General features: G+C 39.8%; 1 protein-coding gene across 3 annotated transcripts in view; it reads left to right on the top strand.

Moving 5' to 3' along the window:
* SLC7A11 (solute carrier family 7 member 11) overlaps nt 1–13818 on the top strand; it is a 64027-nt gene extending 50209 nt beyond the window's left edge. For all 3 annotated transcript variants that reach the window (XM_018925044.3, XM_018925045.3, XM_009099901.4), the window contains 5 exons: nt 112–215; nt 684–780; nt 4263–4412; nt 6148–6325; nt 11609–13818. In XM_018925044.3, coding sequence (XP_018780589.1) covers nt 112–215; nt 684–780; nt 4263–4412; nt 6148–6325; nt 11609–11676 — 597 coding nt within the window. In that variant the 3' untranslated portion in view covers nt 11677–13818. The remainder of the gene's footprint in view (nt 1–111; nt 216–683; nt 781–4262; nt 4413–6147; nt 6326–11608) is intronic.
* Nucleotides 13819–25319: the final 11501 nt, after the last annotated feature.

Genomic DNA, 25319 nt, shown 5'->3' with positions numbered 1-25319 from the left:
GTGAAGAGTGCAAAGAGGGGAATAACTACACCATGATACTTTGTTAATAGAGGACAATTATTTTCCCATTTTCTGAAAAATCATTGTGTGTTTCTCTGTCTTTTCCAACAGACCTTTGCTGAACGACTGATGGGAAACTTCTCTTTAGCTGTACCCGTGTTTGTCGCTCTCTCCTGCTTTGGATCTATGAATGGTGGCGTTTTTGCAGTCTCCAGGTGAGCACTGCTGATGTTCCTGGGGGTCTGGGCTTGGGAGACACACTGAAAGTATGGAAGCAAGGGGAAGAGAGTAGGGTTTATTCCTTTAGGAGGATATGATAAATAACTACACTGTTGACCAGGTGTAGGGCTTTTTCTCACTTTGTTTAGGGTACTCTTTTTAAAATCCTTTGAATGGTTTGGAAATGAATGTCTCTGAAGCCAGCCCTTAATCAATGGCTGCTTTTTTTCATATAAAGGAGGGAAATTGGAGGGAAAATATTAACTCTTTACAAACACCAATCAAGGGACACCTTCAGAGATGGTTTTGATTTCTGTGTGTGGGTTTCTCCTGACAGTGCTTTCATTTAGAACACCTCAAACAAGACTAAGAAGTTCTGCTCTGCTCTGTGACTTTCAAGAGCCACTTTGCATACTCACAGTAATGAGCACATTTAAAGTCTGTCCACATTTATTTCCCACCAGGATGTTCTTCGTTGCATCCCGTGAGGGTCACCTTCCAGAGATTCTCTCCATGATTCATGTCCGCAAGCACACTCCTCTGCCAGCTGTCATTGTTTTGGTAAATCATACAAACAAATGTTCCTGCACTAGAATTCATAATACAGGCTTGCTCTAGAGGATTCAAACAGAATTTGGGCACTGCTTGAGTCCCATTTATTAATGTGAACATGGCTTTTGGGCAGGGCAGAGGACAGGAGAAAGAGGAATGAGATTTGTGACTTGTTCCTATTCTATCATCTCCTCCTTGCTTTCTTGCCTATCACTGCAATCTAATTCATATTATATTGCTCTGAAATTCTAAGGACTTCCTAGTGGTGAGCTAGTTCTCTTTCAGAGAAACAAATTCCTGTTAAACAAACAAAAAAGGGATTCAGTTAACTGAAAGTTGAACTAAACACCAGCACCTGGGAGTACCCTAAGGGCTCATTATACTACCTTATAGTAAAAAATGCAAGCAGTTTTGCAACTAAGATAAAGGAGGAAGAACCCTCAGCTGTCCAGCATAGTGGTGATTAAAAAATGAGAGAACATGTGCCTGTGAAATAGGCTGTGGATTTTCTAAGGAAAACCACTGGTGCCTCAGTGGAAATCCTGTGACTGACTTCTAAAACAAGCAGCAAAGGTAAATGTTTGCCATGTGTTAGCTCTGCAGGCTAATTTTTATGGTAAAATGTTAGGACTAAATGTCAAGATGCCAACTTCAAAGTTCAGTTTTCATAGTGCCAGGAAGATTTTCACTTAACATGCAGTCTTCATAACCATGGGCGTTCAGCCCCACTTTTGGGATCAATGACTGCAGTGTATCTGGATAGGCCTCTGTCATATTTAGGGACTTAGAGCCAAAGCAAAAGATGCATCTAGGAGTCTATGCTACTAAGAGCAAATGCTTGTGGAATTTAAATTGGTTTTTGCTCTTGAAGCCTATAAGCTCACTGCTGAATTGTTGAATTTTACATGTACACATATAATCATAGGCTTTGAAGTTTTGAAAATTAGGCCGTGTGATTATGGTGAAAAGTTTTCATGAAATTAATTTTCCATAAACATTTAGTTTGCATTTTATTTCTTTGGGTGTAGTCATACCTTGTGGGTAAATTGCATTGACTGTTTTTTGTAGAGTGAAATGCACAAAATGTGTTAATATATTATTTTTTTTTCCTGACAGATGTTTTCTGCTATTGCATATGGTCCTGTTACACCAGTGCATTGATTTCCTTTGAAAAAGTCAGATTCTCATATGAAGATGGCTTTCCTTCAAAGACTGCAGTTTTTTAGATCACCTTACTGCAAATAGAGCAGTGGCAGGATATATTCTACATCAATAGTAATTTTAGCATTTCCCTATTTTATTTCTTCTTCCAAATTCTCCACATTGTAAGAAAGGAAAGAGCTTTTGAGGATAAACGGAGAAAACGAGCACGTGTTTGAGGCTTGTTAAATTAAAAACAAAACAAAACAAAAAAACCCAGCACCTTTTTAAGTAAGAAATCTATTTATATGTGTATGTTGCTGGAGAAATTTTCCAGTCTGACCATTCACAAGACTTCCTGGCAAGCACACGCCCAGTGCCAGGTATGTCCCTGCTGGGACCAGAGCCCCTTCCCAGCGGTGGCTCTGGTGACTCAATGGGTCACTGCTGGATTCCTGCACATCCCACTCTCAGGCCAGGCTTCCCCACTGCTTTGAACCTGGGTTTCCCACGGCAGAATATCAGATTCCATAAAGCCACTTAGTCCCAGAAACACAAAGTTCTTAGGCACAGAAACACAGAAACACAGAAACAGCTGAGCTGGTGCCCCTGAGGAGGGACCCCCAACAAAGGAATCCTACTGCCTTTTATACCCCACATTCTCCCCACAAGTCTTGCTCTTCCTCCCAAGACTTTGGTTCCTGCTCCATCTCTGGGTCCATCCACTTTGCTGGCTTCACTGTCTTCATTTGCTTTGATATCCAAAGGGTCAGCAATTCCCAGCTTCTGCTGTGTCACCCAGTTCCTCTGGCTGGAGTCACCAATCTTTCCTACTCTTTGTTGCCTCAGAAGCTGGCTATTCATGGCCTCCCGTCTCAGGCTTCCACACAGTCTGCATTTCAATCTGCATTTCAATCTCATCTCAGTCTGCAAGTGGAGCTACCTGGACCAGAAGTATTCCTCACCAACATGAGGAATTTGATAGATGTGTGTAGTAACTCATAGAACTCATGCTATCTGATTATAATCCTGCTTTCTTGTATTTTCTCTTGATAGCTCTCCTTCACTTGTTTTATTGTATATAGCTTGCACTATAGTTATAACTGAGATTTTAAGCTTTTAGAGGTTGAGTCTGTAGAGAAGAACTCTTGCCCAATACAATTCAGTGGTACAATTTCCCTTGAAATTTACAGAGGTGTTTGCTCACTATATCTATGTAAGGAACCAAGTACTTTATAAGTTATTAAGGTTGGAGACCAGAGACACACATTTGAAATATTGATCCTTCTGGTTCAAATCCATGTTGTCTGCACTCCTTTGGAAAAAAGGAGAGTGAGGCTGTGAATCTAGATAAATAATACAAGTTAGTTTTCTCTGTGTAAAGATTTAGCCCAGTGTTTTACTGCATCTGCAGTTGATTTCACCTGTGGCCTTGTTATAAACCTCTCATGTCCAGAGTCTTCCCTCCTGTTGAAGAATGAGGGATATGGTGAATTTGACTTACTCCTTCATGCCCAAATGCAAGGACATTGTTTTGTCCAGATACTACTTTGTAATAGATCCATGTAGGCTTCCCTAACCATCTAATTCACCAGAAAACACTAGTTTATACATAACCTTCTGCCTGCCTCACTGAAGCCTTGTATCTCAGACCAGTTTTTTAGTGAGGAACTGTATTTTTTCTGGTGTCTCCTCTCCTTCCTGCTCTTAAGTATCCACCTGAGTGACAGCTAAATTCTTCCTTCTGCTCATAAATATTTGCATTTACAATGTGCAATAAGTCTACACTCTGCAAGTCTGGGCAAAGGCAAACCCAGTGTGCCCAGCTGGCACCTCATGGTGTGGAACTGCCCCTTGCCATGTCCTCTTTGCTCACTTTCCCTGTGAAGCCTGGGGGACTAAGACTTTTTCTTTCCACAAATCACCTAGAAACTTCTGCTTTCATATGATTATATGTGACCAAAACTTACCAGTTCTTATTATTTACATCAGCAATGAGCAAGTAAACTTGCAGTGAGCTTATATCCCAGGAGAATGCTGCCCAGGATGCTCCAGCATTGTGGTGGTGCAGTGTGCCTGTGTATTTTTGGCTGGGTCACAAGGGACACATTTGTATTGACTATGTGTGGCCACCCAGGACAGATATATATTGATCCAAAATGGTCTCAGGGGACAGCTAGACATTGATCATGCACCTGATTTCATGACAGAGGCAAGCCTGAAGTCTGTGGCACTCAGGTGTGTGCATTAGGCTGTGCTGTTTGTCCCTGAGGAAAACTTTGACATCACTGCTGTAAAATAATAGAGATCGATCTACTAAACCCTTCTTATGCTCTGAATTTCTTTTGCAGCATCCTCTCACAATGATAATGTTATTCACCGGGGATCTCTACAGCCTCTTGAATTTCCTCAGCTTTGCCAGGTGGCTTTTTATTGGACTGGTAGTTGCTGGGTTGATTTATCTCAGATATAAACGTCCTGATATGCCTCGTCCTTTCAAGGTAACATCTGCTCTCTACTCTTTTACATGAATCCTCCCTCCTCTCTGTCCTGCAGTCAGACAGCAAGGGAGCATTTTCTGATGTAACAAGCTAACCTCTTTCTTGGGTAAAACCGATTTAAGAGAAAACAGTGCTTTGCTGTGAAGAGTGAGAGTTTTCCTGCAAGGTCCCCAGTGCTACCCCAGCTGTGTTCCATCCTGGAAAAGAATTCTTTCCTCTTCCCTATGCTTGGGGGGGAAGAGGCTGAAGCTGCTGTGCTGAGATGAAGACATTTTCTCAGTTTTGCCTGTCTGTCGTGCTCAGGCTGTGTGATGTGAGCTGTGTAATGCAAGCTGTGTGAAAATACCTTGAGCCCTCTGCAGCCACAGAGGTCTCAGACTGCAAATATTGGGGTTACTTGTGCCAACCTGATTTTCAGCCAGTTCTCTGTTTAATACCTCCTTTGATAAAGACCTGGATAATTTTATGACCAAATATACAATAACATGATCAAAAAGTCATGTCAAGCACGAGAATTTATGCCAGAGGGCATTTATGTCATTGCATATCCAATATCAAGTATGCCAATTTTCTGTGCAAATAAATGGTTAGTGTGATTATTGTAATATTTGGCACTTGCAGTGGATTGGCAGACAGAGTTATTGTGAAAGAAAATGCCAATAGTCCAATCCCTTGAATAGTATCTATTTTGGCCTTGGTTCTGCTATTTTTCTTGCTTGTTTTAAGTAACATCATACAAAGTAACTTGTCCCATTGTGTATCCATCAAAAAACTGGAAAATATATCCCTGTTTAGATGCTGCCAAGAAGACTATTTTGTGGAGAACTAAGAATGTGTATTGTTGCATTCTTGTAGGTATATTAGTAAATAAGGAGGTATATTAGTAAATAATACAACCTATTTTGCTTTGATTTAAAGAAAAGAAAAAAAGCTTTGACAGTACACAAAAGAGGAACAGTAATGCTTTGAGGCATGAAAGGAAGAGAACAATCTCCAAGGAATTCTCAATTCTCCATTACACTTAGTGTCTCAAAAGCCATGCCTGTAGGCATTTCCTTCGGAGAGTTGCTAAGAGAGTGATTGTATTGGTGTTTTTGAAAATTGAGCAAATAAATTTGATATGGTTACTTTGTGTGTTTTCAAGGGTGATGCTGGCAATGCCATCAGTCACCCAGTCAGAAAGTGCTTTTTCAATTGCTATCAGGTGCATAACACTATCAAATATCTTTATCACTAGTCAAATTGCTGTTTAATTTGCTCTCTTCCTGCTAGATTTTGATTTTTACCTTAGGAAGAAAATCAATATGCTCTTAATAGTTTTAAGAGGTGACTTGAGCTCCTGGTTGTGTTTTAAAATGTTTTCTAATGGGTAATTATCAAAACTGATATCTCTGCTGTGGTTAGAGCTGGTTGCTTATATGCTGGGGTATTAGAGGAAGGACTTTTACAATGTAACTTGTTTACAGTCCTTATATTTTAAAGGAAGTAAAACACTGGAGTGTTTTAGAGTGTAATCAAGACTGTGGTACTCACTGCATAGCAGTTAGCAGGGCCTGGCTTCTGCAGTCACTGACATTTTGTGTGCCTGTTCTAGATACCCTTATTTCTCCAGAGCTGTCCTGTACTGCTGGACAGGACAAATGTGCAATCTACATTTCATGGAAAGTTAAATGCCTTAGTTATTACTTTACAATGACCTCATTATTGAATGGTTCTCTGTGTGGTTATTTTTCAGGTTCCTTTATTTATTCCAGCCTTGTTTTCCTTCACCTGCCTCTTCATGGTTGCGCTGTCACTTTACTCTGACCCAGTGAACACAGGGATTGGATTTGCAATAACCCTGACTGGCATTCCTGCCTACTACCTCTTCATTGTATGGGACAATAAGCCAAAGTGGTTCAGAAAGCTTCTAGGTAAGTCCTGGTGTGAGACTTCTGTCCTTCACGCTGGCTCCAGGAGTTTCTCAGTGCTCTCCCTGTGTTATGAAATCCTTTGGATTGTCACTCTCAGCTGCTGTGAGCTGGGGGTGACAACACAAGTTGCTTTTGGGCACATGCTCCAGCATTGCTCTGCCAGGGGCAATCAGTGTCCCCTAACTAATGAGGTACATTCACAGCAAGGCTGTTCTTCAGCCAGTGATTGACTTTAAATGACTGATGCTTCTTCCTGCCCTCCCCTACAAACATCTAATTCCTTTTAAATCCCCATCATCTTCTCCTGACCCTGCCTCTGTGCTAATAAAGACAGTACTGCTCTCTTTGGGGCATCTGTTTGGAATCTTGTGCAAAACAGCTGTGATATCAGGATGAGCTTGGTGTTCCCTACTGACACCATGTGTCTGTGGACCACTGAGGAGTCTTTGGAATGGGACTGGAAGTGTCTGGAAGATTCAGGCAGGTTTGGCATGGGGATACTGTCCTTAGCAATGGCTCCTGACAGGATGATAGCAACATATACCACGGCTGACATGCCTCTATGGAAATTATTTCTGTTCTTCATGAAGAATGACTTCTGTGTGACTTGGCTAGTTGTATTTCATGCCTGAAATACACCGAGAATACTTTCTGTACCATTTCTGAAAAGCTTTGAAAGGATTTGTGGAAGTTCTGATGTGTTAGAGAAGGATTATTTGAAACATTTCAATTAGAAGTCAGTATCATTTATTACAGCTCTTCATTCTCATTTTTTGTTACTAGGATGATAGGCTTCTAAAATAAAGGGAACTTTTAAAACATGAAATAAGACTATTGGCAAGGTATTTCAGGAATGACGGATAATTTATTAAACAAAATAAAAAGAAAATTTCTTTTACTGCAAAATTAAAACTCAAGCTTTGAAATCTTTAACTGAAAATAGTTGATTTCTGTAGATGCTGAATTAAAAGTGCATATTGTCTTCTGTGCTTCAGTCTTAATTGATTATTTAAAATGAGCTGCTCACAAGAAAAGAATAGTGCTTTTATATGTAATTACAGTATAACCAGTTGTATGTATTTTCTCAATATAAATAATTTATAGAGTTATATCCTATCTGCTGTAGAATATGTGAATTTCCCTCTGGGAAGTCCATAGGAAATAGGGCAGAAAGTATTTACAGCAAAGGGTGTTAGTTTAGGCTAGCAAAATCTTAATTTTATAGCCAAAAAGTTATAAATTACTTGCATTGTCCCAGGAATGGGTAGAAATCTCCAGTACAAATCAAAGCAGTTGTATGCAGAAGGACATTCTATTAAGTGGTTGGGGTTTAGTCTGTTTATAATCTCTCAGTCTTGACATTTAGGGTGTTGGAATTTTTCCCTTATCAAATCCAGGAGCTTTTTTGACATTTTCTGTCATGTCTCAGAGGTTTTGGAATACAGCTACTTGAATCTTTGGCCACGGGATGACAGTGTTGAACTACATTACTTGGGCAAGAGAAAGAATATTCTCTTTAAGGCAGACTGGATAGATGTGAAGATTTTTCTGCCAGCTGTGACAATGAAGGTGAATAATTTCTAGCTTTTGAGATAAGACAAAATTCTCCTCCTGGAAAGAAGTCTGTGTGCCTGTGTCATATCTATGGATGGGCATGGTGTACTGGCTCAGAGAGGAATGCAGCAGAAGCCAATCAGGGAGGGAAAGAGCTTGTTTGCTTTGCAATTATTATCCCCAAAATAACAACAGCAATGACAGAAAACTGATGCTGACAGTTTTGAGCTGGAGCAGAGCAGAGATTTACTTGTGAAACAAACAGATTTTTCTTTTCCCTGAGAAGAAGCAATAAAACTCCTGTGTGGAGTCATTAAGCTGGCATTATTTGGGAGACATTGTATAGCCTGAAAACATTTACAAAAGGTATTGATTGAGGATAAATTCACTTAAGGTACCTCTGTGAGATATTGAAAAGAAATTGCTGCAAGCTTGATATTCTAACCTTGAAACAATATGTCTTACATAGGCATGAGGTAAAGGACAGTATAAAAAAAGGGGTTTTCATTTAAGAGGTAGATTTTTTCCAGTGTAACTGGCTAACTTTCTACGAGAAGATAAATGACTTTTTTTTTTTCTTTTACAAATGTGATGAATCCAATCTACTTAGACTTGACCAAAGCATTTCCTGTGGTACCAGAGGGGAAGTAGGAGCCTGCTAGTCTGAACACACTGCTGTGCTACCCAGACTGTTCCCAAGCTGTTTCATGTGCCCAGATCAGCACACGGGCAGCTGGTGTGGGGCTTTGAAAAGTCACCTTCTTCAGGCATTGACTGGCTCATCTGCCAGGCTGTGCTTTGGCAGAGAGAGATGGCTCTTGCTCATAAACCCCATAAGGTGCAAATAGCCATGGGTACAGACCAGTCCCACATAAGGTCAGAGGGAATATGCTGAATAGGCTTTGTAAGGATCACAGGAAGGGGATATAGAGCAGCCAGAATGAGTAGTGGGATGAAAGAGCCAGTCTGAAGATACATATATTTCTGAAGGGAGTTTCAGGCTGATTACACTAGCAGAGCCCTGGAATGGATTACCCAAGGAATCCTCTCCCAAGGCTGAAAGTCTTTGTTCTGTACTTAGGGCATTCACATTGCCCATTCTCCTTATAAGATTGCTGCATTGAATAAAAGGACTTTACAGCTCGAAGGGTTTGTAGATTCTGGGATGATATTTTGCAGTGAGAATAACATTGTGTTCTCTCCTCTTCCAAAGGAATTCTGCCATAGTACTAGATGTGCTGGGACAAATAATTTTCAGCTAGTACAGCTGTAAAATCATTTGACCACTGCATTCTTTCTTTTTGTAAAACTAATGTGAAAATGAAAAAAAGTTGAGCCTAGCAAATCTTAAGCAGCAGATCAGTGTGTAAAAGATTGCATCACCTGCATGAGAATGCTGCTCTCTGTACTTCCTCAGCTGAAAACCCAGCCTTAGACTCACACTTAAAAACATCTATTCCTTTACAGTGGGTTGAATTGCAAAGAGGTAAAAAGTTGAATCCTACTTTTTGTTATAGCTGAGCCCTTGCTGGAAATGAGATCTCTTTATATAACAAAATATCTCTGCCAGGGTTATTTAGCAACACCAGAGGATAACACTTGTTCACTTAGGACAAAGTGTAATATGTAATATGCTCAATTTGCTTCTCTCTGTTGAGTTTGTGGTGGGATCCATGGGAGATTATCCCAACATTTTGTTGTTACAGATTTCATGTCCAGTCATATATATGTGATAAAACTCCTGCTTTCTTTCCTCACCTAAACTTTATGTGGTGTTTGTGTGGATAGAAGGTCTGGGGTTTTTTTATAAGTGTTGTCCCCTGGGAATCATTTGCAGTGAATTCTTCTCTCAAAAAGGGAAAATTAGAATTTGAACTGGGCTGGGGAAGTTATCTTCACTGCCATGGTATGTGAAGTTGTCTTGTCACAAATGTGAAACTGGTCCTGTAACTCTAGGTACTGCCCCAAGCAGACAACATAGAGGTACTGGGTGGAAACAGATTGGAACATTTCCATAGGGGAAAATGCTCCCCATACTGATTTATTCTGAGTACATTGCAACCAAGAAATGCAAAGAATGCCAGCTCCTCCAACTTTTCTGCTCTGCTGTGGCTTCATCCCAGGAGATACAAAAACTGCTGCATGGAAATGGAGAACTGGGCAAGGTCTTGCTGCTGGTGGGTCTGCCCACTTTGGTGAACAAAATCACAGCCAGATCTAGAGATGCCCAGGATTTCCCTCTGCTGCTGTGCCCTTTCCCAAGAGCTGTCATGCCACTGCTCAGCTTCATAAAATTCTCTTTTTCCCTTTGCTTGTCCTCAAAGCTGGAAGGGCTGGGATGGCAGGGGTGAAGCCCTGCTGTTTTCCTGTTGCTGCCTTTGCTCCTCCTGTCTTTTGTCCCTGCTACACTCAGCCCAGCTCTGATGTCCCCATGGCGGGTAGGGAAGGCAGATGGGAGGAAAATGCAAAGCCTGGAGACTCTTGGCCTCTCTGCCCCTATCAGTTTATAGTCTAAGGGCAACCTGGCTTTGCACTGAACTGGTGACATCCAGAGAAAAGAGGAAAGGATGGTAGAATCTGCCTTAGATGGAAGATCAGAAAAATGGTTTCAGTTCATATCTTCTGTGAGCTGCACTATTTTACCCTCTTAGCATTGTGTCAATGTCAACATTCATGCCAGACATTCAAGGAAAATGAGGACTTTCTTTTGCAACAATTTCTGCTTATTTAAAAGAGGATATTAAGGAAGAATGATAAGTGAAAGAAATTGGGAGAAAATGTTCTTTTACTATTCTGGATGTGCTATCTGTGAATTAACTGTGCCATTTACACATCAGCACCCTAAAAAAAAAACCACCAAAAGCACCAGCAGGAAATAAACGTTTAGAGTGTGTGGTCTTGTCCACAAGGGTCCCAGGATGAGGGAAGAGACGAAAAGTTGACTCCATGTTTCAGAAGGCTTGATTTATTATTATATGATAGATAATATATTAAAACTATACTAAAAGAATAGAGGAAAGGATTTCACTACAAGGCTAAGCTAAGAATAGAAAAAGAATGAATAACAAAGGTCTTCTCTCAGACTGAGACAGTCCAGCCAGGTGAACTGTGATTGGCCCTTAATTGGAAACAACCAGGTGAGGCCAATCACAGATTTCCTCTGTTGCATTCCACAGCAGCAGATAAGAATTGTTTACAGTTTGTTCCTGAGGCCTCTCAGTTTCTCAGGAGGGGAAAAATCCTAAGGAAAGGATTTTTCATAAAACATGTCGGTGACAAGAGTGAAAAAAAAAAGAACATGAAGTTACTTTGGATGGGTGACTTTTTTTTTTTTTTTTTTTTTTTTTTTTGCTTAGGCAGGTCTTGGCACAGATAAATTAAGTAATTTAAATTCTTCCAGACTTTTATTTCAACATAAAATCTTGATAAAGCTAAGCAGTTATGCAGAGTAGTAATTTTTTAAGATAGCTTTTAAAAGCATGCAGACTTTTATTGGATAAGGTTATACATCCATACTCTTCTATTGGGTATAGCCTTGGATCAGAGGCACAGAAAACAGTTAATAAGAAAATGTTGAGTTTAAATGATATATGTAGGTGTGATATATATGATCTGTGTGAGCTCTATGTGCAAGTAGCCTGTAGAGAAGCTAAGATAATTTTCCTGACTGCTTCTCCTTCTTCATCTCTCCTGCAAAATCTTACCACGTGTATGCTTTTATCTTTGCAGGCAGGGTAACCACAACATTGCAAATCCTCTTGGAAGTCATCCCAGCAGAGGAAAATCAGAAATCATGATCATCATGGACAGCTTTTGGCTTGGTGTTTCATTTCTACCTGAAACAAAAAGAGTAGGGAGAGTTATCCCCCTTCCCAACGTGCTGCAAACTGGAGGAAGAAGTCACAGTTGCAATGGATACTGAACAAGTCCCTTACCAGAACTCTCTTTTATGATGCTGTTGCAACATTTTTTTAACATGGTTGGTCTATATGTAGAAAGCAAGAACTTGTGCTATGAGGGAACTCTTTACTGTTTCGTTTGGTACAGTGTCTTATTTTAACAAACTGTAAGTTCATCATACTGGGATTTTGTTTGCCTTGTCACTGAAGATGGGTTAAGTGATGTGTAATATCTGGGTGTGCTGTGAAGAATGGATCTTGCTTTCTGTCCCTGGAGATCTCAACTCTCACCAGAGCAAGGGTGAGATAAAGCTGCTGAGTTTCACATCCTACATTCTTTCCATCACTCTGTTTGGCAGCCTGATTGGAGTTCTTTTGACTTGCTGGAAGCCTCAGTGCACAGATGCAGAAGCACCACTCCTCAGACCTTTGTGATGGCAAACTCAAGGCTTCTTCATTCCAGAGTTCTCACACCATAGCCAACAGAAACATCTCCTGAGACTCAATATTTCTGCCAGGGGAGCAAAAAGATTTTAGCATGGGATTTTTAGCAGTAATTTTATGCATGTTAACATTTATACATTAACTTTTTTACCAGGCTGGAATTGATCACAGTGTTTGTGTACCTACACACACAAAATCCAGCAAGTTGAGCACTGACCTTCAAGTGAGTCAAAATATTTGAAGATCACCTCTGCTGCTGTATGAGTATTTCCTTTCTGGGAGCATATGGTCCTGCAGTTATCAGTCAGGCAAACCTGATTTTAAAGTTTTATATCAGTGCTGGTGGGCAGAAATAGATGTCACTTGGTGGGAACATGGTAAAGACATGGCAATAAATGCAATACTTTTATATGAATAAGATATAAGGCAGGCTACAGTGGATTTGCTGATTTGAGTAGGATGTGTGCCTCATCTGTGGGCTTTTCACTCAAGCACACTCCAGTTAACAGGGCTTTGGAATGCTGAAGATGTGCTTTTGGAATATGTGCTTTTCCTGTCTGCCGATGGGTTTTATCTCAGCAGAAACAGAGAAAGGCCTTCTAAACAGATAAAATGAAATTAAATTAATCTCCAGAGCTATTTTTGAGCTGAATTCTGGCTCAAATGTGAGCTGAAATTTTGCCCTTTTTAAAACATAATTGTGTAGCTGAAGAAGTTTTTTAATACTTAGAAATTGAATTTTATATTCTTAATGACTACCCAACCTTAAGGTTAAGGTTTATTATCACTCTGTTAAGAACATAACACCTAACTATTGAATGCACTACTATTTGAGCTGCCTGCTTTCAGCAAGTCACGTTTCATGAAAATTCTTATGGAACTAAGCAACATTTAACCTCCTAAACTGAGAGAAAAGCACAACTAGTAGCCAGACCACTACAGTAAAGGGAGACTGTGTATTGTATATGTGTTGTATATATTCAGAATATCTACTGCTTTAAAGGTGTACAGTAATGTGTCTTAAATGTATACATGTTTTTTGATTTTGTATCTCTGTGGTGGAATTTCACAAAAGTAGGGAAATGCAAGTAACGGCTTCTGGAGAAGAGCAGTAATTTAAGACACAGAAAGCATTTTGCAAATAGTGTTTTTCTTCAAATGTTTTCTGTTTACAGTTATTTAGTGTTGTTTGAAATATTTTTTAGGCAAACATTTTGAGAGAGTTTTTTGTGCTGACAGTGGGTGTGTTTATTTAGTACTTACCTTTGGGTCACAGTTCTGCCTTTGAGGCCATCCCTGTTCATTGAGGTTGGCCTCTGTCATCATGGAGCATCTTTAAAGTACACAAACTCTGCTCCACTCTGACAGAAATAAACTGTCTGGCACCCTGCAGGAGTGCACCTAACCCATCCCTCCCCTAATGTATGCAAAGTGCATGGGATCCACAGCAAACCACTTCCAGAGTGACAGCAGATGTGACTTTTTCACTCTATTTCATTTCCATGTATTCACTCCTGTTGTGACACATTACTTGAAAATTGGATTGTTGGCAGTGTAAACTTGTAGAAATAAATGGGCTCCATAAATATAACTGAATGTTGCTTTGTTTTCCCGTTGTGGTCTTTAAGGTTTAGAAATGTTTCTGAAGCCTGATTCAGTGAACATATCTTTACCAGCTTTAGTTCATGTAAAGGGTTAATTTATCCCAAGGGAAATCCTAGGACTTGTTGATTGTGAAGTTGTATACTTTAGAAAGGAAAAAAAAAATTACATGAAAAATAAAAATCTGGGGTTTTTGAAGGTGCACAGGGATTTTAATTTCAGGTTTAGTTTCTTTAGCACATGCAAATGCAGTACAAAATAATGTGATTGGGTTTCCACTGTATGCTGAAAATCAATATTAAGGGTTTTTATTACACTTGAAAGTGAGGCATGTCTTCAGACACTGAAGGAAAACATTTTCTTAAAGCATCAAGTTCTCTTATAAGGTTGTCAACTATTTCTTGTCAGAGTCATAGAGGAAATTCTTCTAGAATAAAGTAGAATTATATATCCATATATACTTTTTCTTATTAGGGCCTAAGGTGGTCAACCAGTGAGACCATTTCTGTGGAGATATTCAGTGGTTCCTATTTTTCTTGCCTTTTCCACTTTTCCACTATCAACTGGATGTGCCAAAAGATGTCTTCCTTTTTGTTTAGGTAGATGCTGCTGGTTTTATTCTTCTTTGAATTTGTTGCTTTTCTGGGGTAGAGGTAAAAGTATCACTGAAGGTAAGAGAAATGAGCATCTTATGTAAGTAGCAAATACTGGTCACGTTTAGTATAGAATAGAGAAACTGTTCAGCACCTGAAGCCTCTGAAGGGGCTGACATGCCTTTGTATCTTTGTATATCTGGAGCATCACAATTCCCCCATAAGAATTATTTTTTTTTCCAATTCAAATTGAAACAGAGGCTTCTTTTGACCATACTGCATCTTCCATATTTTTAAATCGGAATGGAAAAAAACCCAAAAAACTTTGCTTGCCAAAGGTTCATGTGCCTTTCACTATATAAAGCATATAAATATAACTCTTTGTCTGAATGTGTATGCTCCTGCTTTTTTGATTTTCACAGGAAAATCAAACTTTGATTTAAGAATAGGATTCAAATATTTTTCTACAGAAGAAGGTAGTAGTTACCTATTTCCACAGGGGGCATAATTGTGTTGAAGTAACAAGATAAAGAGGATTTCCCATTATGTTCAGTGCCTCCAGAATTTTTGACTCAAGAATAAGCCATATATCAGGATCCAAACAGATTTTAATTATCATAAGTCTTCGAGAAACGGGTGTTGATCTTTCTTAGGAGGAATTAGATATTTCATTTTTTTTCATTGTACCTATTAGATATTGTGTTTAGTGACCAGCAGGCCACAGATGGCTTGGACAGCAGAGCATGGAGCAGGTAATGAATATACTGAAATCCAACACAAAAATTGTATTTATGTCTGCCAAGGAGGCAAAGTACAAAGTCTGGTGTTTGAACCCAGGCAGGAGTGGTCAGGAAGTGCAGGACAATGTGTGATGACCCCTAATGGCTATTGGGCAGCTGCCTACGTCTGGAGACTCTTCTGCTAGACAAGCATCCTAAAAATTAATATTTTATTAATTGTGCCCGTGGTAGTTTGTGTCCTGCCTAAGGTGCTGTGGAGTCCCTTTTAGCCTGGCTCTCCCCCTGGCAGGATAAGTCTCAGGGAAGGCTGGTACTGTCAAAGGGAGATGGCAGCCTGAGATATCCCTGGGCCTTTTCCGTAGAAAACATCACTAATGATTTTTCTTTCACCCCCTGAACCGCCCCCTGCATTCTTTGAACCATTCCTCTCTGGTGGTGCTGCAGTAACTGAGGAAAGTCTCCATGCCTTAAACACCTCTGGGGATTTGTTGAGACTTGGCAAACTCATGGAATTTTTTGTTGCCTTCAGAAGCCTGTAGAATTTTCTTCTGTGTCTTAGTCCATATTTAATTAGTTTTCTATGGTATTTTTGCCAAGGAACTCTTGGGGAACTTGTCAACAATTGGCACCATTTTTATTTTCATTCACTTTCTTATTTCTTTTTTTATTGAAAGAAACTTTTGAATTAGTTTTTCCTTGAAGTGCAAAGAACCAAGTGGATAAAACACCTCTTCCAACAAAGGATTAATTTATCAGGAGTGTTTGGATCCTCTTTATATTCCCTGTAACAGGAATGTCTACGGTGTTGTGATATATATCAAAGCTTTGATATTTTCTAAATATGCTATTGGTGAAGATCCAACAGGGTTCTAAAATTGCTGTGGCAAGAGTCAGTTTTGTGCTCCTCTAGCCCATTCTCTGCTCCCAACCCAGGCTACAAAATATTCCCTGCTAAGCTTTTCTACAGGCCTTTTTCAGATCCAGGAATTCACCTACATCTCCTTTGAAAGGGAAATGCCATCCCTTCCTTTGTGGTGAACCTCAACCCCTGGAACTGGATCTTAGCAGGTGACCTTAGCTCTCGACAGGCTCTTTGCTGAGCCCAGAGCTTGTTCTGTTCATGGGGAGTTGGAACTGTGGGTTTTAAAAAGAAGCTCTCATTTACAACCTCTCTTATTTGTACTTAAAATGTTTTGTAAAACTGTTAGATAGGAATTTTGGTGCTGTTTTTTAAATGTGTTTTTGTATGTGTATGTGTGTGTGATTTTTATTTTTCCCCCCTCCCTGTTAGTTAAGAGAAGTTAAATGTTATGGGATCTTCTATTTTTTCCCTGTACCTTTGGCTGCCTGAAGAAAGCAGTTTGATGCAGCTTCAGCTGCCAATATCTCTTTGCCACTCAGTGATTACAGTGTAATTGGATCTAAAGCACATCTGTAATTTGCTGCTAGCAATGCTGGCTTGTCTTAATTATGACTTCCAGCTGATTTGTAACGATCCCCATCAATGAATATGCATAGCAAGGCAGTCAGACTGGTGCAGATGAACAACTCTTCTTGGGAACTTGAGCTTTCGGGCTATCAAGCTGTTTAAAAGCATCAAGGCAGGATCTCTGGGCTTATGACACAGCCCAGCACGCAAGGAGTGCAAAGCCTGAGATGTTTTAGCTTCTATATATGTGTGCATGCTTCCACAATTGGCAAAATCTCTGGGAGAAAATTAGGAAAATCCGAGAGGTATAAATGTGACCTCCCAGGCTTTTCCCCAGTGCTTTCTTCTGCATTCACCCTGACTGAGGGCTACAAATACATTTTCACTGAGAGCATTTCTATTCAGTGTCTCTTCTGCAAGCCAGCTTTTGAAACATCTGTATTTAATTTTAAGCTGGGTGCTATTCTTGTCAATTTGCTTGTGATTTTTTTTAAACTTCCTATTTTTCCTCACCTGAAAAGTGTCATGCCATAGAAAACCTGTTTTTCAGGCTGTAACAGTACTTTTGAAAAGTAACACAGTCATAAATTAGGGTCACATAAAAGCTCTACAGCAGTTCCAAGCAGCTCCCTCCTAACAGGCTCATATAGTTTTGTTTGCAGATTGCAGCTGGAGGATTTTAAAGTTTATCACAGCAAATACTCAGCTCCTCTCACGTATCAAGGATGTGGTGTTTTAATGGAATCCTTGCACTTGCACTCCAACACCTGATTAGATGTCCTGACTTGGCCAACTTGGAATTAGAAAATTTGGGCACGTGGTAAACCCCACTCAAGGTTATGAAAACTCTGTGGGGATAGTGAGAGATTTGGACAAGTGCAAGACTACATGCACAGCAGTGAATTTTATGATTAGCCTTCTACGTATATTTAATTACTTGCACATTTTCAATTACCAATGGCTTCATTAAAAATATCTGTTTTGCTGTTCTAGAGGGACATTTCAGGTTTCCCGAGTTTGGTTTTTTTTCTTTTTTTTTTCCTTCCCTTTTTTCTTTTTTTGTTTTTTTTTTTCTTTTCCCCCATTTTTCTTTTTTCTTTTGTGTGGTTTTTTTTCCTTTTTCATATTTCTTTCCTTTGTTTTTAAGCATTATATTCAGGACAGCTCCCTCAGGTGCTCTGCTCAAAAGCTGGGGCAGACAAAGAAGCTTTTAAGGGAATTCTCACTGTATTTTCTCTACATGTACTGCGCAGTGCAATTCAATATTCATAAATTACTTTTGGCTGCTGTTAGTATTTCCCATCCCTGTTTGCTAATTCATGTACCAGATATATTTAAAATGAATCACTAAACATCAGGGGATTTGATGCTTGTTCCACATACAACAGCTCACTATTGAACAAAACTCCAGTGCTTTCTACTAATGCTAAGCCCTACCTTTGATTTTGTAATAAATATAGGAGTCAGAGGCAGAATAAATCAGATCCTGTACTGTCAGGTTGGCAGAGATGATTGATCATACCTTTCTGACAGCCCTGCATTTGACTGCAAGTCTCATGCAGCCCTACTTTAGATCCTATAGAGGCATCTGGATGATGAAAAGCAGGCTGGCTTAGAAGACAGCATACAGTGCTGCACCACTGTCACAGTTATTTAGTGGCATGTGTCTGCTGAAATGCTCCAGGTTGTAGCTCATGGTAATAATTCTCTCTTGTGTTGAATCCATCCATTTTTATTCCTTTACCCATATTTTAAACCAAAATTGTTCAAAAACCTTTCCAAAATGGATACATAAAACCTTTTTCTAAAGCAGACCCATGTGGGTAATAAAAAGCTCATCTCTGCACTCACTAAGAGTGCTGCTTTTAGAAATGAAATCATTATGTTAGTCAAAAGTTTAGGTGGTCTCCCAAACACTCATGTTCTTCCTACCTCAGAGAAAACTGTTTACTCAAGTCTCAGAAACTCTCTCGTCATACAAATTTGAGTTTGGTTGCTGTTTGGCTCTTGGCAATGGATGTCTGCACCAAGGCTCTGGTCTTGAACACCAATTTTGGACCTGAAACCCAAAAATTTTTCTGGGCAGAGGGAGAAAGGAGCAGCAGCCTGTGACTGTCTCCCTGTCCTGCCTTGCTGGCGAGGGGTTTGTGCACCTGTCATAAGACTAGAACTCATCTGGAAGCTGCTCTCGTGGAGAAACTGCAGTTCATTCATGTTATCAATGTGCCTGCATACAAACTACAGAGTGGTGCAGCACATTTGTGTGGTTTTCTCACACTTCTTCAAGATGTTATTTGAGATGCATTTGTGTTTGGCTTGTATGGCATTCATTTGGCTTTCTCTTTTACAGTACAAAGGAATTTCTGGGCATATATATACATGTATGGATGTATTCCTCAGGGCTAGAGGTGCAGATCTGCACTCCTGTCTTGCGAGTTTAAGACAATCAATGAAGCATTATTTAATGTGTGCCAACTTCTTTTTTAATACTGTCTCTAAACTAAATTGCAGCAAGTACACAGCTATCCATCATGGAATAATAAATTGATATGGAATGTGTGGGGAATAGGCAATAAGCCAGAATCACTAAAAAGCTCAGTGCACCACTCCAGCAACACAAAGCAGCCGTAAAGCTGAGGCTGGAATTGCACACAGCAAATGGTGCCCACCAGTAAATCTGGCCCTGGTAATTTTACTGCAAATGACACACAAGTCAGAAAAACATTTAGATAATTGAAATTAGGACTTTTAACAAGGATCTATAAAGCAGTGAATGATAATCAAGAGGTTCTTTCAAGCTCTTTGTAGCAAACCTATAGTACTTCACGCTCTGTTTTTCTCCAATATGAATGAGACGAAGGAACACAGACCCTCTTTTCCTTAAGAAGGGAACATCTTTTTGTCAAGGTATCATACCAGCCCCTGGCTTGCCAAACACTATAACTGTGCATGCATGGGATGATGGCTTGTTATTTTGGTCTTGGAACAAAGTCAGATAAAAAAGGAAAAGATAATAAAAAAAGGAGCTGTTGGAAAAACATTAAACAGATTTTTTTTTTTGATTGATGCAAATCTGCACCTGTGTTTACTCATATAAAAGTGACTGTGCATACCAGATCATGTGAAGATAGCCCTTGGGTAGGTAGAAAGGCTGCTGCAAACTTTGAAGTCCTTCAGAGGGTGTAACCACTACTGGAAGACTGGATATTCTTCACCGATACTCAAAATTAAAAAGTTTTTTCTTTTGTATTTCACCCAATCCATATTTTTCAGTGTTGCTCTTAAAATACAAGAATTTCCTTTCTTCCTAACTAAACTAATGAAAGAGAAGATTCAATCTCTCAGGCAATAAATCAGCTTTTTAATGTTAGATCAGTTATTAAAATCACTGTTTGACCATATTATTGGCCACTGTCTCTCATGAAGCTGCCTTCCAAAGTCACCAGGTGGGGAGCCTGCTGTCTTACAGGACTCCAAACAGGCAACAAAGGCAACAAGCCTTTAAAATGAACTTGGAAGAAGTAGGGACACTGCCTTGCATCATGTTGTGCACAGGAGGAAACGTTTCCCTGTGGATTAGAACTAAAATCCCACCAGACCTTTTTTAAAACTGAGATAGTTTTGCTTATCTTAGTTTTGTGCAGAAATCTGGCCATCACTGTCTAGTCTATCAATCTGTGCTTTTTCAGGAATACCAAATTCATTTAAAAAAAATCAAACCATTTCTGTAGAGGAAGCAGCAGTATTGGGAGAGAGATGGAAATATGGGTTTGCATTAAGTTCCCCTTTTTTGTCAGATGATGGGGATGCTTCAGAAGTACTACTGCAAATATTTAAGGAACAAAAGCCAAACAATTTCTCCACACTTATATAAAACATTTTGTTCTCAAATAAAAGCTGACAAATATGTGTGCATGAGAGAAGAAATAAAGCATTGCAGTGGGAGAATGCATAGGAGTTCTGTGTACTAACCCTGAAACTCTGGGGAGAGTGAGTGCTTCAGGAGGGGAGTTGTGCTGCCAAAATTTTGGGACTCTGGTATTCCTACCTCTTCTCCTGAGCACCTCCAGTATCAGTCTTTCAGGTGCTGCCACTGTGAAGAAATTTGGCTGGAGTGGTTTTCCCTGTCTTGGTGGTGGAAAAGGTGCAATGTACCTGGGAAAGTCATCAGCCCCCATGGAGAGGTGGCCCCATACCCAGTGGAACTGTGGAATATAGTGAGAACAAAGTCTGGGAAAAAATGGGTGGCTTTTGAGAACCTACCCAGAAGCCCATGTTTGTGACAAATGTAAGTTACTGGATGTTCTAAAACCAGGAAGTCTTTTATATCAAGCTCCAATAGACTGTATAAAAGAAATGGAGCTCCAAAGTGAACAGAGAGGTGCTGTCACTATTGTGCTCCTGTCTCCATGGGGGATAAGTAATTCAGCTCCCTGGAGAGCTAAACATCTCAGGAAATACAAAATAAAAAAAGAAGGCTCAGCTCATGAAGGCAGTTGAGAAAGCTTGGTTATTTTAGGAGGCTGGAGAAAAGGAGAAAGGTAACAGCAAGGAGACAGGCTGAATTGAGAGGATCAGGACAGGGTACGAACAGGGTCGTCACCTCTAGGAGAGAATGGGCAGAGTTTTCTCCCTATGAATTTCAAGTCCTGGTGTCTTAAAGAGGAAACTACAGGCTTGAAGCCCCCTCAAAGAGGGATGCCAGAGTTACAGACCCATGTCTTCTTTCCAAAGAAACTGGTATGAAACCTGGGGGCAGGTAAGAACTGCCTGGGACAAGTTATAATGACCAGGGCTGAGCTGAAAAGAGGTCCAAGCTGTTGTGGCATTCGTTTGTATGAGCAGAGAATGAATGTTCATATAAACCTTTAAAAATATCTGATCTACCTTCCATATTTTCCCCCATATTTGCATTCAGGCAACTAATGCTTTTGAGTGTGGGTGACATTGTACCAACTAACAAACTGTGGTTTCTTGTCGACTCATATTCAACAGTATTTGAGAAATATTGTTTTGAATTCTTTAGTCTACAATTGAGGAATTATATCCATTAAAAAAAAAGTGATTGATTGATTGAGACAGGCACATGATGTTGTTTCTGTTCTCCTAAGGCACCTATTGATGTTGTGGATCTCCCATACCTGGAAATGTTCAAAGCCAGGTTTGATGGGGCTTTGAGCAACCTGATCTAATGAAAGCTGACCCTGCTTCTTGCAGGGGGTTGAAATTATGGGATCCTTAAGGTCTTTGCCAACCCAAACTATTTTATGATTCAGTTCCAAACATTTGTGTTCAAAGGATAACAGGAAGAGCATGCACAAAGAGCTTCAGTTACAATTACACTTTTGAAGTAATAAAATATCAAATTAAAAGACAGCAACAAATTTTGGGGTTTTTTTGGAAATACATCTAATTTGATGTATTTTAAACTTAGTAACTGAGTATTCAAATTTAAGAGGAATTAAAGAGCCATAATTTAGAAGTTATACACTCTTTTTGGAAAGGTAATATTCTTTTTCCTCCTAACTGTGTTCGTATTGCTCATGGGGTTCCAAAAGCACTTTGAAATTTTTTGCTTGCAGTTCAAGTCCATTCCTAAAAGATTTTTTCATTTAAAAAAATAGTGCTTTGCTTTTATTTTCTACATAGTTCATATTCTTGCATTCTTGGCAATGCTAGGAGCAGACCAGGAGCATTCCAGAAGCAGCTGTCTGAAGTCTAGGCAGAACTGTGGAGTTTACATTAACAGCCTATTATGCAGAAATCCTTTGCTCTTCATTAACAAAATACAAGTTTGATTAGTATCATGACACTGATGCTTTTTTATTTATGCTTCTGTTGTTACAAAAATTGATTGTGACTCCAGCTGGTTTTCCTATCTATTATATGACATATTCAATATGCTTTTTTTTAGACAATAATTTATGTTTAAAAGTTTCAGTCCAGAAATTCTTATCTTTCATAATTTCTTTCAGGTTTTCATTAAGTTTCTTTCTAACAATTGGTAATGCTCAGAGTCCTGCTTTTCAGTCTGCCCTTTTTTTGTCTTTCTGTCAAAACCATCAGCATCATTCTGCTGTCCTTGGTACTCAGTGTTTGTTCTTGTAAACAACTACAGGATTTCCTTACAAACAGACTATTGATAGGACAAAGGGGAATGGCTTCCAGCTGAAAGAGGGAAGGTTTACAATAGATACTAGTTAGAAATTCTTCCCTGTGAGGGTGGTGATGCTCTGGCACAGTTTGCCCAGAGAAGCTGAGGTTGCCCCATTGTGAAGTTCTGAGACAAGGACCCAGACCAGCAGGGAATCTGAATCATTTATTCAAAGAAATGAGCTACTTTTATACAATTTTCCAAGGCACAGTATTTTCTTACATGGTAATTCTCACTATGTGAGCAACACACTTTCTAAACCTCCTTCTATGGGGTGATCATGCACTCTTTGGGAATCTGTCATCTTCCAGCAGGCTCTTCTCCCACAGGGGTCTGCTGTGTGACACCTTCTCCCGCCAGGGTCTGGAGGAGACTGCCTTCTGTGCCCCCATGTGCTTCTCTGTGCCCCCATGTGCTCCTTTGAGCCCCCAAGTGCTTCTGCAGGCAGGTCCCAGAGCCCACAGCTCAACTCCATCCCATCTCTTTCCCAATCCCATTTCTGAAAGTGTTCAAGGCCAAGTTGGATGTGGTTCTGGGCACCCTTCTGATGGTGCATCCCTGCCTGTGGCAGAGGGGTTGAAACTAGATGATCTTTGAGGTCTTTTCCAACCCAAATCAGTCTATGATTCTATGAGTACCTCAGCAGAATACTTTTATAAATATAAGTACATGGGAATTCCATTTTCTTGATGACCTATGGCTGGTTCTGCAACTAAAAAGCAGAAGCGACCCTGTTAAATATTGCTTTACAAAAAAACTTTAGGAAAGACCTGTTATTGTGCTGTGTCATAATTTCATCTCAAGTTTTTCTATTTCTTGTTCTGAATGTTATAGCTCAGAATATGAATATTCAGCTCTCTTCACTGTGGTACCAAAAGTGCTCTGGTAACTCTAATCCCAGAACACACTAAATTCCTTACTGAATGTCTCTGTGTCAAAATAATAGGTATCACTTCAAAGATTATGCACCAGCTTCAGCCTGGGCTACAAAAAACTCTGTAACCTTTGTGTAATGGTACACAAAGTACCTCCCCACATTACCAAGTTTTTACATACTCAAAACATGTTTTTTTTTTTCATCTACAAACCTTATAATTTGCTTTTTAGTCTTTATAATATGTTATAGTTATAATAACTTTATAGTCTTATTTTTTCTCCTCATGTCCAAAGGACAATATTTCTCTTGGCAATTGCTTCTGTTTTCTTTGTATTTTAGGAGTCTCACAGAGCAAGGTAAAGCTCTGCAAGGGCTGTCTCCTTTTGGATACATTTATTTATACATATATGTGTAAATGGCCAGGAGAATACTTTTCTTTGCTCTTTCTTTTTCCCTCCATTAAGTGGATCAAGCTTCAGCTAAAAAGTTAAATTCCATCTGCACGAACAACCTTCCAGAAAAAAATAGGAGCAAATTAAGAGCTAACATCAGAGCTGTGGATGCTGGATCTTTGAAGATGTATTCATTTCACTTGCCTCTAACCACCTGAAAATTCAGTGCAAAACTGGAAGGTCTCTGTAGTCACTGGAGACCAACTGTTCCTCCCAGGAGGCAATGTGAGCTAGTCTGGTGTATGAGGGATGAATTTTTCTCTGTCTGCCTTCTGCTTGTAGTGGAGTTGTACTTTCTTCTCTCTCCAGCACTTGGCTGCCTTTCACACCCTTTGGCACATCTCAGCTCACAGCATTTTGACAGTGGTGGGTTTTCCCTTCACCCCCTCTGGAGCACTCTGGTTTTTCCCCACTGACCACAAAGAACACTCTTAGACTATAGAAGAACCCAAGTCACACATCAGATGCCAAGGCAACTGAGAGTTTAGAAGAAATAAATCCTACACTTTGAAGCAGTACTGACAAACCCAACCCAAGGCTATCCATCCAATTAGCAGTGCACATGCCTGAGTAAGAGGCCAGGATAATGTGCAGAGGGAAGAAGACATTTGGGGAGAATGCAGAAAAAAGGGTGCTTCAGTTCCTTCTCCAAGAAGTATGTTGGTGTCTGTCACTGAGGCAGATGGAGTGACCTACTTATTGCAGATTTTATAGCCATGGAGTTAAGGCAAAAGAGGTTCTTTTTCTTTCTTTTTTCTTTTTTTTTTCTTTTTTTTCTTTTTTTTTTCTTTTTTTTTCAGTAAACCTCAAACACAAATTTTGAAGGAGAAGGTGCCAAATATATACAGTGGTCAGTGCCAGCGATGGGAGCCTTCAGTTCAGATCTTCCCACCCCTGCAGTGTTGCTGGGGTCTCTCCATCCCTTCTCCTGGGGCTGCTTCATTCATCCAAACCCTTATGTGATAAATGTAGGCAGTGGGAGCAACAAGGGGTGCAAGAGGAATGCTTTAACAGTCATGGCCAAAAAGGGATTTCTATCCCATACTCTTTCTTTCTGGTCCCATTCAGTTCAAAATGCTGCAGACAATGAACTGATGGTTTATTTCCTGAAACAAGGAAGCACTTCAGAGAGCATCCAGTGTTCTGATCAAAGGAAAGACAGCATGAAAAACTTGCAAGCAGTAAGAGGAAAATCTACTTTTTCTTAGAAAAAGAATGCTTTGCAGCCCTAATCTGTTACTAAAAGTTCC

This window comes from Serinus canaria, chromosome 4, assembly GCF_022539315.1.
Source record: "Serinus canaria isolate serCan28SL12 chromosome 4, serCan2020, whole genome shotgun sequence".
Classification (NCBI taxonomy): domain Eukaryota; kingdom Metazoa; phylum Chordata; class Aves; order Passeriformes; family Fringillidae; genus Serinus; species Serinus canaria.
The sequence above is the reverse complement of the archived record's forward strand: the minus strand, read 5'-3'. Positions and strand labels throughout refer to the sequence as shown.